This window comes from Podarcis tiliguerta, assembly GCF_965153285.1.
Source record: "Podarcis tiliguerta genome assembly, chromosome: 7".
Taxonomy (NCBI): domain Eukaryota; kingdom Metazoa; phylum Chordata; class Lepidosauria; order Squamata; family Lacertidae; genus Podarcis; species Podarcis tiliguerta.
The window spans coordinates 13,896,601-13,913,230 of NC_139540.1; the positions used below are offsets into that span (position 1 = coordinate 13,896,601).

A 16,630-nucleotide genomic window follows, 5' to 3' on the forward strand; every position below is an offset into this window, starting at 1 on the left:
TCACTTTCAGGCCAAGGGAGCTGGCATTTGTCCACAGACAACTTTCCGGGTCATGTGGCCAGCATGGCTAAACCGCTTCTGACGCAACGTGACACCGTGATGGAAACCAGAGCACAAGGAAACACCATTTACCTTCCTGCCGCAGCAGTACCTATTTATCTACTTGCACTGGCGTGCTTTCGAACTGCTAGGTTGGTAGGAGCTGGGACAGAGTAATGGGAGCTCACCCCGTTGCGGGGATTTGAACCGCTGACCTTTTGATCGGCAATCCCAAGAGGCTCGGTGGTTTAGACCACAGCGCCATCTGCGTCCCCTAGGGCAACTTGATGCCTATATGAGAAGCTCATAAGCAGGACTTGAGCACAACAAGTGGGAACACTTGGGACTCTCAGCAACTGGGATTCAGAGACATGCCGTTAACTCCAAATTAAGTATAATTGCCCAACCTGGATGGGCCTGTATGTGACTGAATCCTGGCTGAAGATAGCAACAGCCTGGAACCACCCAGCTTTCCATGATTTCCTTTTTTTGCCATTTCTCTAGGCTAAAGCATTTACCTGTTCCATGCCGGGCTTATCTTTGTGGTATAAGGGCCGTGTCTCAATGTGTTCGGGCACCAGCTTGCATCCAACCCCAGGGATGTCATTCCAGGAACGCAAAACCTTCAGAGCAAGGTGTTCATAGGATTCCACTGGCTCCTCTGCAAAAGACAGGAGAGCACAAAACGAGCTGTCACATCGAGCAAGGCTGGGCATTGGCAGCAGCGGCAACGACATCTCCTTCTCCTCCTCCTCCTCCTCCTCCTCCTCCTCCTCCTCCTCCTCCTTCCAGCAGCCGCTAAGAGCTGCCCAAGAGAGGAGGTCAGCAGCAGCAGCAGCCATGGAGAGGCAATGCTCCCTTGCAGCCGCCACTGCTTGGGACATGCATTGGCCCATCCTCTTCCCTGAGCTCGGCAGCGGCAACACTGACTGCTGAAACAGGGACATTCCAGGACCCTACCTGCCCGCAGACTGTCTCGCCAGAGTGGTGCATGCTCTAGTTATCTCCCGCTTGGACTACTGCAATGCGCTCTACATGGGGCTACCTTTGAAGGTGACCTGGAAACTGCAATTAATCCAGAATGCGGCAGCTAGACTGGTGACTGGGAGCAGCTGCCGGGACCACATAACACCGGTCCTGAGAGATCTGCATTGGCTCCCAGTACATTTCCGAGCACAATTCAAAGTGTTGGTGCTGACCTTTAAAGCCCTAAATGGCCTCAGTCCTGTATACCTGAAGGAGCGTCTCCACCCGCATCGTTCAGCCTGGACACTGAGATCTAGCGCCAAGGGCCTTCTGGCGGTTCCCTCATTGTGAGAAGTGAGGTTACAGGGAATCAGGCAGAGGGCCTTCTCGGTAGTGGCACCTGCCCTGTGGAAAGCCCTCCCTTCAATTGTGAAGGAAATAAGCAGCTATCTTATCTTTAAAAGACGTCTGAAGGCAGCCCTGTTTAGGGAAGTTTTTAATATTTAATGCTATATTGTTTTTAACACTCAATTGGGAGCCGCCCAGAGTGGCTGGGGAAACTCAGCCAGATGGGCAGGGTATAAATTTATCATCATCATCATCATCATCATCATCATCAAATCAGAATAGCTTTTCAGGGGCGAACGAAGGCGTCGTGGCACCTGGGGTATCGCTACATAGGGTGCATGTGCGGCGTCACTACGTACGACACATGCACTGTACGTAGCGACGCTGCACACACGCTGTACATAGCAGTTTGCCGGCGGCACCGCTCCAGCACTGTACGGACGGTGCCAGGATCCTCTGCTTGTGGCTGCAGCCACGAACGGAGGATCCTACGTTCACAGCTGTAGCAGCGACGGAGGGATCCCATCGCCATCCGTACGGTGCTTGAGCGGCGCCTGTGGCAAACTGCTATGTACAGCGCATGTGCGGCGTCGTTACATACAGTGCATGTATGCAACGCTGCACATGCGCTGTACATAGCGGCACCGGGATCCTCTGCTCGTGGCTGAAGCCGCGAACGGAGGATCCTCCACATGCAGCTGCAGCGGCGCAATGGCAGCTCATGGCACTGGGTCCGGGCCTGGGCGGCAGGGCAAGCACCCTGCAGGTTGCTTCCTTGTCACCCTTCCAGATGTGGAACCCGGGGCGCACTGCCTCCCATTCCCCCCGTTGCTACGCCACTGTAGCTTTTGTAATTCCAGGAGCATCCCTGGAAAATTGGGACACTTGGAGGGTATGTTAGTGCAGAGCCAGCTTTGTTAGTGCTTTATGAAAAAACATTTGTGGTTCAGCAGATCAGACTGTAAAGACCACTATTCAGCACAGTTACCATTCTCGTCTGCCTGGAAGACCGTCTGCCCTGTAAAGACCTTGTCGCCTACTTGTATCTTCCCAGGTTGCATGTAGGGCCCGCTCAGCTTGTTATCTTTGCAGAGCTTGGTCAGGATCTCGGTTGGCTTGGTGGCATCTCGCCAGGCATTATACCCTTCACTGCAAATGAGAGAAGATGGTTTTGGACGGATGGAGTAGCTTCTAAAAGCCAACATTCCTTTCAGAACAGAGCTCATGAGAACATTTCCTGCCAAGGCACTATTCAATTTGGATGAGCTCTAGAGTAGTACCTGGCCATAAGAACGTCTAGTTCCCATTAGAACAGAGACAGAGAACCTTTTTCCAGGCTGTGGACTACATTAGTCTGGTGGTCAGCTGTTTGGGGGGAGGGATGTCTTCCCGTTGTGACAGCAGACTATAACACACGGTTAAAATATACCCAGACTCACACACAAAGGCACACACAAAGCATAGAAAGCAGTGCATATATTCTATTCTTAGAAACGCCACTCAAGTTTCACCTTTCGTTTTCTCAATTGACTTTTCTTTTTAACACAACATTTGTAATAAAAGCTGTCCAATGCACCTTATTCTGGCTTGACTGTGCGAATGGCAAAAAGAACTTTAAGGCTGCATCCAGCTAGGTTCTACTCAAAGCAGATACATTGAATGAATGAATGAATGAATGAATGAATGAAACATTATTTGCATCAGCCATCGGCCATAGCAACAAACGAACATTGTGATACACACAGAACAAAATAAAAAGTCAATAATTTAAAACACAGTTTAGGGTCCTGAATCAGCAGTCAATCAGCTTTTTAACATCTTTATGCGCCCCCTCGCCCAGCTTGTCCGGAGTTTTGGGCTGGGCTGCCATCAGTATGCTGATGACACCCAACTCTATCTGTTGATGGATGGCCACCCTGACTCGGCCCCAGACACACTGATCAGATGCTTGGAAGCTGTGGCTGGATGGTTACGTGGGAGCCGGTTGAAGTTAAATCCTTCGAAGACAGAGGTCCTCTGGCTGGGACGGGACGATATGGGATTGAGGGGGCAACTCCCATCTCTAGCGGGGGTGCAATTAGTGCCAGCACCGTCCGTTAAGAGTTTGGGTGTAATCTTCGACACCTCCCTTTCCATGGAGGCGCAGATTGCAGCTATAACAAAGGCGGCATTTTTTCATCTCCGCCAAGCTAAGCAGTTGGCTCCTTACCTCTCTCGCCCTGACCTAGCCACTGTGATCCATGCGACGGTCACCTCCAGACTGGATTATTGTAACTCACTCTACGTGGGGCTGCCCTTGAGACTGACCCAGAAACTCCAGAGGGTGCAGAATGCCGCAGCGAGACTCCTTACAGGGTCTTCACTGCGAGATCACATTCATCCGGTGCTATACCAGCTGCACTGGCTCCCGGTGGAGTACAGGATCAGGTTTAAGGTGCTGGTTTTAACCTTTAAAGCCCTATACGGCCTAGGACCCTCGTACCTACGGGACCGCCTCTCCTGGTATGCCCCACAGAGAAACCTACGCTCGTCAAATAAAAACATCCTGAAGGTCCCAGGCCTCAGAGAGGTTAGGCTGGCCTCAACTAGAGCCAGGGCTTTCTCGGCTGCGGCTCCAATCTGGTGGAACGCTCTGTCACAAGAGACTAGGGCCCTGCGGGACCTGACATCTTTCCGCAGAGCCTGCAAGACAGAGTTGTTCCACCAGGCCTTTGGTCAGGTCCCAGCCTGACTCCCTCCTCTGGCAACCTGCACAGAATTTTGCTCAACGGTTGCCATTAATTTGACTTTAATTAATTTTTATAATGGAATGTTTTTAGAATGTTTGATTATTTGATTGTTTGATTATTTAATTGTTGTTAGCCGCCCTGAGCCCAGCTTCGGTTGGGGAGGGCGGGATATAAATAAAATTTATTATTATTATTATTATTAAATAGTGGACCTTATTCTGATTGCCCCAGCTAAAAACCTTGCAACCATTGAAAATAATGGACACTGTTAACTTGGGTCCATTGGTTTCAGTGGGTCAGCTCTGTAATTGCAAATAATGCAAATGCGCATCTAAACTGCAAAAACTGCAACTGCATCTGAAATGTTGTATGCAATTTGAATGGGCAAGTTTTTGCATGTTTGCAAGGAACACAGATTCGTCTTTCTGCTAAGATATCCCCCACCCATCTCGATCTTCTGCAGCTTATCTTTGTGTACACTTTGTACAACACCAAAGCTCTTTTCCTTCTCAGCTGCTCCCTTTTGAATGGTTGATGGGCAGGAAGGGATGCAGACTGCTGAACGAAATTCAACTGCAAGTCGAATCCAGCCCAAGGCCTGGAAGTTCACCATCCCTACATTAGGAGTTTTCTGAAACTTCACAGGCTGTTGATCAATTACAGAGACCTTGTGTCTGGGAAGAAGCTTACATTTCATATTGGCTCTGCAACCCGCAGGTAGCTCGATGTCTGCTGTAAAAACGGTTTTCCAAATCGATTTTTGTTTCTCCAATGAGGTCATCAGAACCAATCATGTCATGGTCGTAGATCAGGACTGAAAGCAGGGATTCCTTAGGGAAAGTTGCCTGGATTTCAAACGACCTACGGCAAAAATATTGGTAAAATTGTGTCATGTTTGCTTTCAGAGAAGTCTCGCTGAAATCAATGGGACTTAATTGGGGAAAAAGTGGCTTAGGAGTGGGGTGTTAAAGTTAGTGGCGTAGCGTGGGTTGTTAGCACCCGGAGAAAGGCAAGTAATTTGCGCCCCCTAACCCGGGGCAAGGCAAGTAATTTGCGCCCCCCCGCTGCACTGTCCCTCCCCCAGATAGTCCCTCGCTCTCTCTCCGCACCGCACCACATGCCTGGCACCCTCCCCTCCACAGTGGGCGGCGACCCGGCGGCTCGGATCAGATTCGCACAGCCAGCACTGCAGTGAGAGAGAGTGAGTGAGCCAGGTAGGGGCAGAGAGCTGCGAGTGCGAGCACGCCCCCCCAGATGTTGTGCCCGGTGCGGCCGGCCCCCCCTGCACCCCCCACGCTACGCCACTGGTTAAAGTTATAAGAACATAGCACAGGTTTCAGAGTTTAACCCAAAAAGGCCATCACAAAAAATTAGAGATGGAAAGCTTTTGAAAAATTATCCTTGGAATGTTTATTTTTCTGGCCACCCCAGAAAAACAACAACCCCTGAACCAATAGTCTTCTTCTGCAAGGTGTTACAGCCAGCTACTAGTTAAATTTTCCCAGTACAGTGGTACCTCGGGTTACATACACTTCAGGTTATATACGCTTCAGGTTACAGACTCTGCTAACCCAGAAATATTACCTCGGGTTAAGAACTTTGCTTCAGGATGAGAACAGACATCGTGCTCCGGCAGCGCGGCAGCAGTGGGAGGCCCCATTAGCTAAAGTGGTGCTTCAGGTTAAGAACAGTTTCAGGTTAAGAACGGACCTCCAGAACGAATTAAGTACTTAACCCGAGGTACCACTGTATTGAAATGTGAGACCAACACTCATTTTCTATTATAGCTGAAAATGTGACTAAACTAGGCTTCCCCATCTGTCTGGTTTAATCTGGACATCAGTTACGAAATTCACCTTCTTGAATTTTCTTTCTCTTCATACCAGTGGCGTAGCGTGGGTTGTCAGCACCCGGGGCAATGCAAGTAATTTGAGCCCCCTAACCCGTGGATTTGCGCCCCTTAACCCTAACCCCCAGATGTTGCGCCCGGTGCGGCCGGGCCCCCCTGCACCCCCCACACTACGCCACTGCTTCATACATAGAGGCATCTCTATCTACTCCAGCAAGTTCTATGGATTTTGTTTTTAATTCAAAGCATTTATATCCCTCTCAAAAAACTGGAAATGCTGCCAGAACAGCTTACAGATCAATATCCTCTCCACCCACCTGCAGAAGTTCTTGCCCTCAATCTTACAATCTTAAAATACACATGTAGAATGAGACAGGGAAGAAAGAGAAAAGCAAGCAAACAGGCACCAATTTCCAGATGTTATCAAGTTCTTATAATGATCATCTTGGGTCGAAGCAGGCTACCCACAGCTGAAAAAAATAAATCAAACAAATCCCAAACGGCTGTTTTGGTGCTATGTGTATGGAACGATGCAACATGGCTGACACATCAAATAGAGAAGGAAATGGAATGGGATCGCAAAATGGTAGAGGCATGTCCGTCCCCCCATCAGTGGAAAAAAGAAACTTCAACGACGACAACAACAACAACAACAATAACAATAACAATTTATTATTTATATCCCGCCCATCTGGCTGGGTTTCCCCAGCCACACTAGGTGGCTTCCAACAGAATATTAAAATACAATAGTCTATTAAACATTAAAAGCTTCCCTAAATATTAGCTACCCCCTTGGTTGCCAACAGAAACAGTGTCAAATTAAACCCTCTGGAGGCCCCATGGCAATTGAAATATTGGGGGCACCATCACAAATTATCTCCTAAATGCATTTTTTATTTTAAAGGTAAAGGACCCCTGATGGTTAAGGCCAGTCACAGGCGACTCTGGGGTTGCGGCGCTCATCTCACTTTACAGGCCAAGGGAGCCAACATTTGTCTGCAGACAGTTTTTCCGGGTCATGTGGCCAGCATGACTAAGCCGCTTCTGCTGAACCAGAGCAGCACACGGAAACGCTGTTTACCTTCCTGCCGGAGCGGTACCTATTTATCTACTTGCACTTTGACGTGCTTTCAAACTGTTAGGTTGGCAGGAGCAGGGACCGAGCAACGGGAGCTCACCCTGTCGCGGGGATTCGAACCGCCGACCTTCTGATCAGCAAGCCCAAGAGGCTCAGTGGTTTAGACTACAGCGCCACCTGCGTCCCACTTATTTTTTATTATAGCAGCCAATTTTATTACATGAAACAAACATTAACAATTATTAAACAAACTAACATATCATATTATTAAAGAAGAAGCTACAGAAGCTTGAGATGGTGATATTCTTTCAAGATCTAATCAGTATTATTTTGATCTGTTGTCGCAGGGCCCCTAAAAGTTGTGGTGCCTATAGGCCAGTTCCTATGTGGTAATATGGCACTGGACAGAAATTATTTGCACCTCTCCTGTGTTCTGAAAAGAAAGAGAAAGAAGAGGGCAGGGTGGGTGGGTGGGTGGCCCAGTCCTGATATCCACTGAAATAATTGGGCATGTGCAATGTAAGAGACACTAAGCCAAGGCAAGCAGGAACTTTGAGCAGGATGGTCAAACTGTCTCTCGTAGATTGTGGATTTTTGAGCAGATATTTACAAGAACTTTCACAGGTTCTGGAAGGTTCTCTGACACCTGAGCTAAAGAAAATGTTGAAAAATACTTTTGTTAAGAAACAAGAAGCCATTTTATTGTGTATAGTGGTTGAAGAGATATCAAGGGAAGTTCAAAGACTGTTTGTGTATGAAATAACAGCGGCAAGAATTCTTTTGGCCCCAAAATGGAAACAAGAAGTACCAACAAAAGAAAAGTGGCAGGTGAAAATGATGGACTTTGCAGAACTGGCGAAGCTGACAGGGAAAATCCAAAACCAGAATGATCAAGTATTCCAAAAGGACTGCAGTAAATTTATACGATATTTGAAAGATTACTGTAAGCAATTAACATCACTTGCAGGGTTGTCTTAAAAAGCATCTTAAAAAGCAGAAACATCACCTTGCCAACAAAAGTCTGTATAGTTAAAGCTATGGTTTTCCCAGTAGTGATGTATGGAAGTGAGAGCTGGACCATAAAGAAGGCTGATTGTCGAAGAATTGATACTTTTGAGTTATGGTGCTGGAGGAGACTCTTGAGAGTCCCATGGACTGCAAGAAGATCAAACCTATCCATTCTTAAGGAAATCAGCCCTGAGTGCTCACTGGAAGGACAGATCCTGAAGCTGAGGCTACAATACTTTGGCCACCTCATGAGAAGAGAAGACTCCCTGGAAAAGACCCTGATGTTGGGAAAGATGGAGGGCACAAGGAGAAGTGGACGACTGAGGATGAGATGGTTGGACAGTGTTCTCGAAGCTACCAGCATGAGTTCGACCAAGCTGCGGGAGGCAGTGGAAGACAGGAGTGCCTGGCGTGCTCTGGTCCATGGGGTCACGAAGAGTCAGACACGACTAAACAACAACAACAGCAAGAAGCAGGGTTGTCTGAAGACATGCAATGAAAAACTTTCTCCTTTTTTATTTCAACCTACATTTTAATGTCTTTTTGTAATGAGTAAAACTAGAATTGGAAAACGTATGAAATGCAATGTTATAAAAGTTGATTTTGAAAGCCATGAGGCAGGAGTGAAAGAAGTCGATGGGCTCTAAAGAGCCAGAGAGGTAAAGTGGATAACAATGATATGATTTCATATTATTAAATGGAAAACTAATAAAAAATTATATACAAAAAAAGGAAGGATCTCTGACACCGTGTTGCTGACCTCCTGAGTAATGCAAGGAATAATACCGCAGCTTATTAATATCAGCTAACAGCCCGACAGTTTCCTGCATTAGCCATTAGCATGCGGACTGAATACATGGATATGCTGAAATAACCAACATTTCTCCTGTGTACAAATATCTTTGGTTTCCTATTTCCTATTACATGGCCAAAGCAACCCCTAGATTGGATTAAAAATTGTATCCTGATTGAAATGCGATGCAATTCTAATGCAAACCTGGCCTAAACATTTTAGTTATACGATAGTCGTGGCAGGTTTGGCTTACATCCTTGGTGACGATGGTGGTCAAGGTCATCGGCGCTATTGCATGAGAAGAGATGAAGCAACAAAAAAACTAATTTGGGGAAACGCCGGATGAACTTGAAAGCCGAATAATTTGCAATTAGACAATGTGACACATTGTCAAGAATTTAATCAGTCATTTACAAAGCGTCTAAAGAGACATGCATCAATGTTTAACAAATGCACTTTGTCCTAAATAACGGGGGGAGAAATTGTCTGCAGCTAATTCATGACATGTAAGGGACGCGGGTGGCGCTGTGGGTTAAAGCCTCAGTGCCTAGGGCTTGCTGATCGAAAGGTCAGCGGTTCGAATCCCCGCGGCGGGGTGCGCTCCCACTGTTCAGCCCCAGCGCCTGCCAACCTAGCAGTTCGAAAGCACTCCCGGGTGCAAGTAGATAAATAGGGACCGCTTACTAGTGGGAAGGTAAACGGTGTTTCCGTGTGCAGCTCTGGCTTGCCAGAGCAGCGATGTCACGCTGGCCACGTGACCCGGAAGTGTCTGCGGACAGCACTGAGATGGGCGCACAACCCTAGAGTCTGTCAAGACTGGCCCATACGTGCAAGGGTACCTTTACCTTTAATTCATGACATCACGCAATTTAAAATAAACTCACCTTCCAAAAATTGGGTTCAGCTGCTTCGGAATATAATTGTCTCTGTCTTTAATTTCTGTTTTTCCCAACCTAAGCACAATATAAGGATCTGATTTGCCATCTGGGTCAGCTGGACTAAGATTAAATGCCTACAATAAGAGAAAAAAATATTAATACATCCCAAAGTATATAACCAATCTAGAGTAAAAAAAAAACCCCAAAAACACAAGTGACTCCATTAATTATTTCATTTTTCTGAATTAATTTAGTTAAATCTTTCTCCATTGATCCTATTTTCCCCTAAGAAGACCAAACCATTCTATGCTGGTTATAGATTATTAAAATAAATAAATAATGATGGTAGGCAGAATATTATGTTAAATGGAAGAGTCTTAATTCTGTTTGTAGACTACACTGTGTTTTGAAGAATTGTTACCCTGAAATACTGTTCCAGGGCAGGGGTCATGGTGCCAATTTGTATTTATACTTAGAATAATAGACTTGTAGAATTGGAAGGGACCACGAGGGTCATTTTCTAGCCCAACCAGTGCCGGATTTACATATAAGCTAAACAAGCTATAGCTTAGGGCCCCACTCTCTCGGGGGCTCCCAAAACATTTAAAGGGGAAAAAAACACTGGATGTACATTTCCAAAATATAAGATAAAAAACAAATAAAATAAAACCTACATACAGCAACAGTGGCAAATGGCTTTAGATACCTATTAGGTCCATAAATTACCATACAGCACATATTAAACACAAAAAACAGTGACAATTTGTTGTTGACAAAGGACAGCTGGACATATAAAGGGCCCCATTAACTTCAGTAGTTTAGGGCCTCATCAAACCTAAATCCAGCTATGAGCCCAACCCCTTGCAATGTGGGAATCTTTTGCCCAACATAGGGCTCAAACTCCCAGCCCTGAGACTAAGAGTCTCACGCTCTACAGACTGAGCTGTGCTTAATTCATACTAATTTTTTTGTAATACAGTCATACCTCAGGTTACAGACGCTTCAGGTTGTGTTTTTTCGGGTTACGGACTGCTGAAACCCGGAAGTACCGGAACGGGTTACTTCCAGGTTTTGGCGATCACGCATGCACAGAAACGCTAAATTGCGCTTTGCGCATGCGCAGAAGCGCCAAATCGCAACCCATGCATGCGCAGACATGGGTTGTGAATGCTGCGGGTTGGGAAGGTGCATCCCGCACGGATCACGTCCGCAACCCGAGCGTCCACTGTAGTTTTATAGGGAAGTAAAATCAACAAATAATCCAGACGATGCACTGCACTGACCAAGGCTCCAGCCTAGCTGCCATTTTGGCAGGTAGCTAGAGTCTGGCCAATGGCAGATGAATGCTGATGGATTATATGGAAATGGTAGAAATGACTGGCAGAATCCGAGACCAGGGAGAAGAGTCGATGGAGGAAGACTGGAAAAAATTAAAGTATATTTACAGAAATATTGCAAAATTAATGAATGTTAGAAGAATATTGGAATGAAGTTACATGGGTTTAGCAGAAGTGTTATCAAGAATTATATGAAAATTAATTCTCAATGTGTCAATGTGGAACATTTAAGGTTAAATTGTGTTAGGATAAATTAGAGAATAAAAACTGAAGAAGAGGGAAAGGATTTGTTGAACACAGCTAATTTGAACTAGAATACAAAAAAGGGAGGTGCGAGGAAGTCGAGGAAATAAGTAAATGAAAGATATAGATATGAAACATGGATGTGTGTTTAAATGTTTTTGTTTTTTTGTTGTATTGCTGTATTGTATCTTTTTATTGTTGAGGTATTGTCTGTTGAATTTATGTATTGTTTTTCTCTACTTTTCTTCTTTTTATAATTATAAAATATTTAATAAATTATTATTATTTTTTTAAAAAAGAAGAGTCTGGCCAATGCAGCGCTTGGCTTCATTGAGTGTGTCATGGCTTGACCCCGCCCCTGTCAGGTGCTGCCTGTTGTTCACACCTTGCTGGGCTTCAGGGTCCAAGGCTTTGGCTCCAGACTCCGCACCTAACAGAACCGTCGGTTATACTTACTGCGACAACGTATACTCTGATGAGAACTTTCACCGAGTGGTTGGGAGGGATGCCCTGCAAGATTCTCGGCTGGCCTCCGTCTCCTGAGCAGCCGTCTTCTGGACTTTTGTAGATGCAGAAACAGCCCTGTTAATACACAGCATGGGTATAGATCGTTCCTTTTTTATATATATAATATTTTTATTAAGGTTTTCAGATAAGAAAAAAAGAGAAAAAATACAAACAAATAAAAACAATTCAATTTTCATAATATTTCTTGCCTTTGCTTATTTCCCGGACCTCCCCACACCTCCCCTCTCTGTATTCCAGTTCAGATATTTGATCAGCAAATCCCTTCCCTCTACCTTATCCTTATCTTGATCTTAATATATTATACCTTTTGTTTTTCATCTATTAATCTATTAATCCAGTTCAGATATTTGATCAGCAAATCCCTTCCCTCTACCTTATCCTTATCTTGATCTTAATATATTATACCTTTTGTTTTTCATCTATTAACCTTCCATTTTTCCATATTCCTTCACCACATTATTACTATTAACCCTCTAACCTCATTCCAACATCATTCTAACATTCATTAATTTTATAGTATTTCTGTAAATAGTCTTTAAATTTCTTCCAATCTTCTTCCACCAACTCTTCTCCCTGGTCTTGGATTCTGCCAGTCATTTCCGCCAATTCCATATAGTCCATCAGGTATAGATCGTTCCTAGTGCCAAACCGAAATCAGCAGATGCAGACATAATGCCATGCTTGCAGTGGTTTTGTTGTTGTGGTTTATTTTACAAATGCATTCAACACTCATCTTAAAAAAAAAAAAGATTACCATACATGCTATCACAGTGATACCTTGGTTCTCAAATGCCTTGGTACTCAAACAACTTGGAACCCAAACACTGCAAACCTGGAAGTAAGTGTTCCTGTTTGCGAACTTTTTTCAGAAGCCGAACGTGCTCCGTTTTGAATGTTACGCTTCCATTTTGAGTGCCGCAGTTCTGCTTTGAGTGTTACGCTGAGGTCCATCTGTTTTTGCTATTTATTTTGTGTTTTGGTTTTTACGGCTCTTTGTTTGTTTGTTTTTGTGACAGTGTGGAACCCAGTTCAGCTACTGATTGATTGTGTGACTGCAGTACATTGTTTATTGCTTTCGTTTTATGGATCAATGGTCTCGTTAGATAGAAAAATTCATGTTAAATTGCTGTTTTAGGGGTTGTTTTTAGAAGTCTGGAACGGATCAATCCGTTTTGCATTACTTTCTATAGGAAAGTGCACCTTGGTTTTGGGACACTTTGGTTTTAGAACAGACTTCTGGAACGTATTAAGTTTGAGAACCAAGGTACCACTGTACTCCCAAGAGTACCATTTCCAGACATCCCTGAGAGGAGGGATGGGTGGTTAAACACCTCTGAGGGTTGTGGCTCTGTGACGGAAATAGGGTTTGTTTAACATCTCTGAGCACCCTTAACAAACTAAAGCTCCCAGGATTCTTTGGGTGGTAAGCTATGGCTATTTAAAGTGGCATAATGGTGTTTTAAATGTATTGTGTGAATGTGGCCTGAATACATTGCCACAGCTTGGTTCTTTTGGCGTTGACAGATTTAAGGTGTAATAAGAATCTTAATTTTTAACATTTCAATTAAGTGATCTGAAGACAACAGCCCGAGGGAATTGGGAAATTGGGAATAACTCTATTTTCATGAGTTAATTGAATTAATGATAGAGGTACTGAAAGCTTGTCCTCTTTTTAGATTTAGGACAGGGAATCCCTGTGGTTTTTCAATCAATGAAGAATCACAGGATCTGCCAAAAATAAAAAAAGGGTGTTTAGTTTGGTTAATCTTCCATGTATGGCATACTCTGTGCACTGCCCCACAAATGCTAGCAAACTTAAATACAGTATTACCAAATAAAAATGAATTTCTGTGCAAGATGGATTTCTTTATTTCCACGCGGTACTTTTCACAATACCTTAAACTTCCCTACGATCCTGTCCTCATAGTCGCTGTGATCTTCATCAGTGGACTTGCCTCGGAAGAGTTCAAACGTTTTCACCCAGTCTTCAAAGTTGTTAAATTCACTCTCCAAATCTCCATCGTAGATCTTCGGAAGAGATCAACCGACATTTCACAATTGAGAAAACAATGGGAGCAGTTTCAGAACAAAAATTTAAGTAAAATGAGCAGGAGCAGGAAACTGGGAAAATATGCGAGCTGAGCACCTAGGATTTGTGCTAATTCTCCCAAATTAGCACTAAGGTAAAGGTAAAGGGACTCCTGACCATTAGGTCCAGTCGTGACCGACTCTGGGGTTGCGGCGCTCATCTCGCTTTATTGGCCGAGGGAGCCGGTGTACAGCTTCCGGGTCTTGTGGCCAGCATGACTAAGCTGCTTCTGGTGAACCAGAGCAGCGCCCGGAAACGCTGTTTACCTTCCCGCTGGAGTGGTACCTATTTATCTACTTGCACTTTGACATGCTTTCAAACTGCAAGGTTGGCAGGAGCAGGGACCGAGCAACGGGAGCTCACCCCATCGCGGGGATTTGAACCGCCGACCTTCCGATCGGCAAGTCCTAGGCTCTGTGGTTTAACCCACAGCGCCACCCGCGTCCTGAATAACCCGAATTTCCAAAAATGAATGAACTTTACCTCCAGCGTTGCTAGATTAGGAGGGGCCTCCTTCACTTTCTTCTTGAGCAACTTGTCTTTCTTCTTTCTGTCTGGCTCGTCTTCAATGCTCAGTGCTACGTGGCCAGAGGTCTGTTTTGCTACAGAGATTAAATGGAAGAGGTTTTGTTTTGTCTTGTTTACCATCACAAATGACTGCATCAAAAGATGAACCTCAAGACTGCCACCACTTTGGAGCTTCAAGTGCATTTGCAGCTCAAGCACAAGCCTATTGTTTGTTTATTGTAGCAAATAAATAAATAGCAGCAGCAACGCTATGATGATAGAACTAAGGTTGGAAGAGGATGTCTCTCCTGGGAACTGTAACAACTGAATTCCCCTTTTTTTAGAAAAAAAGAACATTATTGTCGGCTGCATGCATGCCTTACATTTAAAAAACACATTTTCCCCACCCCATCCCATCAGAATGGAAGGGAAAACAACTGCAGCCCACTAGCAGCTGAATGGAAGAATTCTCTTTAAGGTGATGGGCAAAGTTATTTTGGACACGGATACAGCAATCAGAAAAAAAGGACTCCTTGCCGGCCTATCAAGATGTTTCAATCATGCGGAGACACAAATTGCCTGCATAATTAGATTTCTGGCAAGCTCTGCTACACCAGTGAGTTAATGATTGAAATTCCATTCACCTGCAGTTCTCGGGCCAGCAATAAATTAGGTCAAATCTACACCGCACTCGTGGAGTTAAGTTTAAAAACAGGCAAACAGGCAAACAAATAATTAAGGGTCAGACACATTTATAAAAGACAGGGTATGCCAAGAACCAAGATATTAGCTGCCAGATCTCCAGCAAAGCCTCCCCTGAAATATTTTGGCCTTATTTGACTCTTGGTGTATCTGTGCTTAGGGCCAAGCTAGATGTCTCAGCAACAGCATGAATTGTTATATAAACAGCAGTCAAGGAGGGGCTCAGCAGAACTGGAACCACAGGAAGTGAACAAGCTAGAATCACAGAGCTGAAAGGTATCCAAGGGTCATCTAGTCCAACCCCCTACAATTCAGGGATGTCAGCAAAAGCATCCATGACAGATGTCCATCCAACCTCTGCTTAAAAACTTCCAAGGAAGGATCCCCACAGCGGGCGGGATGGTATACACACGGTAAAAGGTAAAAGGATGTAGGTGGCGCTGTGGTCTAAACCATTGAGCCTCTTGATCTTGCCAATCAGAAGGTTGGCGGTTCGAATCCCTGTGATGAGGTGTGATCCTGTTGCTCTGTCCCAGCTCCTGCCAATCTAGCAGTTTGAAAGCACACCAGTACAAGTAGATAAATAGGTACCACTGCAATGGGAAGGTAAATGGCATTTCTGTGCGCTCTGGTTTCTGTCACGGTGTTCCATTGCACCAGAAGCGGTTTAGTCATGCTGGCCGCATGGCCTGAAAAGCTGTCTGTGGCAGCGGTGGAGGAAGCCGCTCAGGTGCCTGGAGCGGTGTGCCCAGGGGTGGCGCGAGCCGCCCCTAGGGGCTGGGCACACCACAGGGCCTCTGGAGTCTGCCTGCCTCCTCCCACTCAACCACTCTACAGCTGCGGGGGGGGGGGGGAGGCAGTGGCTGGACCATTTGGGCACGAGAGACACGTGGCTTGGGCGTGCTGCAGGCCCCACAGTGAGTGCCGCCCGGCATTTTGTCACCCCCCTCAGTGGTGACACCCAGGGCAACCCACCCCCACTGCACCCCCTTCCTCCGCCCCTGGTCTGTGGACAGACACCGGCTCCCTCAGCCTGAATGCGAGATGAGTGCCGCAACCCCATAGTCACCTTTGACTGGACTTAACCGTCCAGGGTCCTTTACCTTTTACCTTACACACACAGTGAAAATGGGCACAAGACTTCAGGTGTTTGTCTGGGTTGCATTGCACAAAACACCAGACTGATCTGTAAAGTGCACATAATGGCTCAGAGATAGATAGATAGATGATAGATAGATAGATAGATAGATAGATAGATAGATACATAGATTAGATAGATAGATTAGATAGATGATAGATAGATAGATTAGATAGATAGATAGATTAGATAGATAGATAGATGATAGATATAGATAGATAGATGATAGATAGATAGATAGATAAATAGATAGATAGATAGATAGATAGATAGATAGATAGATAGATGATAGATAGATATAGATAGATCTCTATCTATCTATGGCTCAGATCAGCTGTTGCCACAAGCAGAACTCTGAACTCTGGTCCCACTAAGTGAAGGAAAGGAGGCGATTTTTC

At 45.2% G+C, this 16,630-nt stretch overlaps 1 protein-coding gene across 2 annotated transcripts in view; it reads right to left on the bottom strand.

Annotated features, from left to right (window-relative positions):
- Nucleotides 1-16,630, bottom strand: part of FER1L6 (fer-1 like family member 6) — a 120,086-nt gene that overhangs the window by 14,192 nt on the left and 89,264 nt on the right. For both annotated transcript variants that reach the window (XM_083450393.1, XM_083450392.1), the window contains exons 29-35: nt 14,369-14,487; nt 13,693-13,824; nt 11,725-11,850; nt 9,695-9,822; nt 4,773-4,943; nt 2,342-2,502; nt 558-700 (exon numbers count right to left, since the gene is read on the bottom strand). In XM_083450393.1, coding sequence (XP_083306519.1) covers nt 558-700; nt 2,342-2,502; nt 4,773-4,943; nt 9,695-9,822; nt 11,725-11,850; nt 13,693-13,824; nt 14,369-14,487 — 980 coding nt within the window. The remainder of the gene's footprint in view (nt 1-557; nt 701-2,341; nt 2,503-4,772; nt 4,944-9,694; nt 9,823-11,724; nt 11,851-13,692; nt 13,825-14,368; nt 14,488-16,630) is intronic.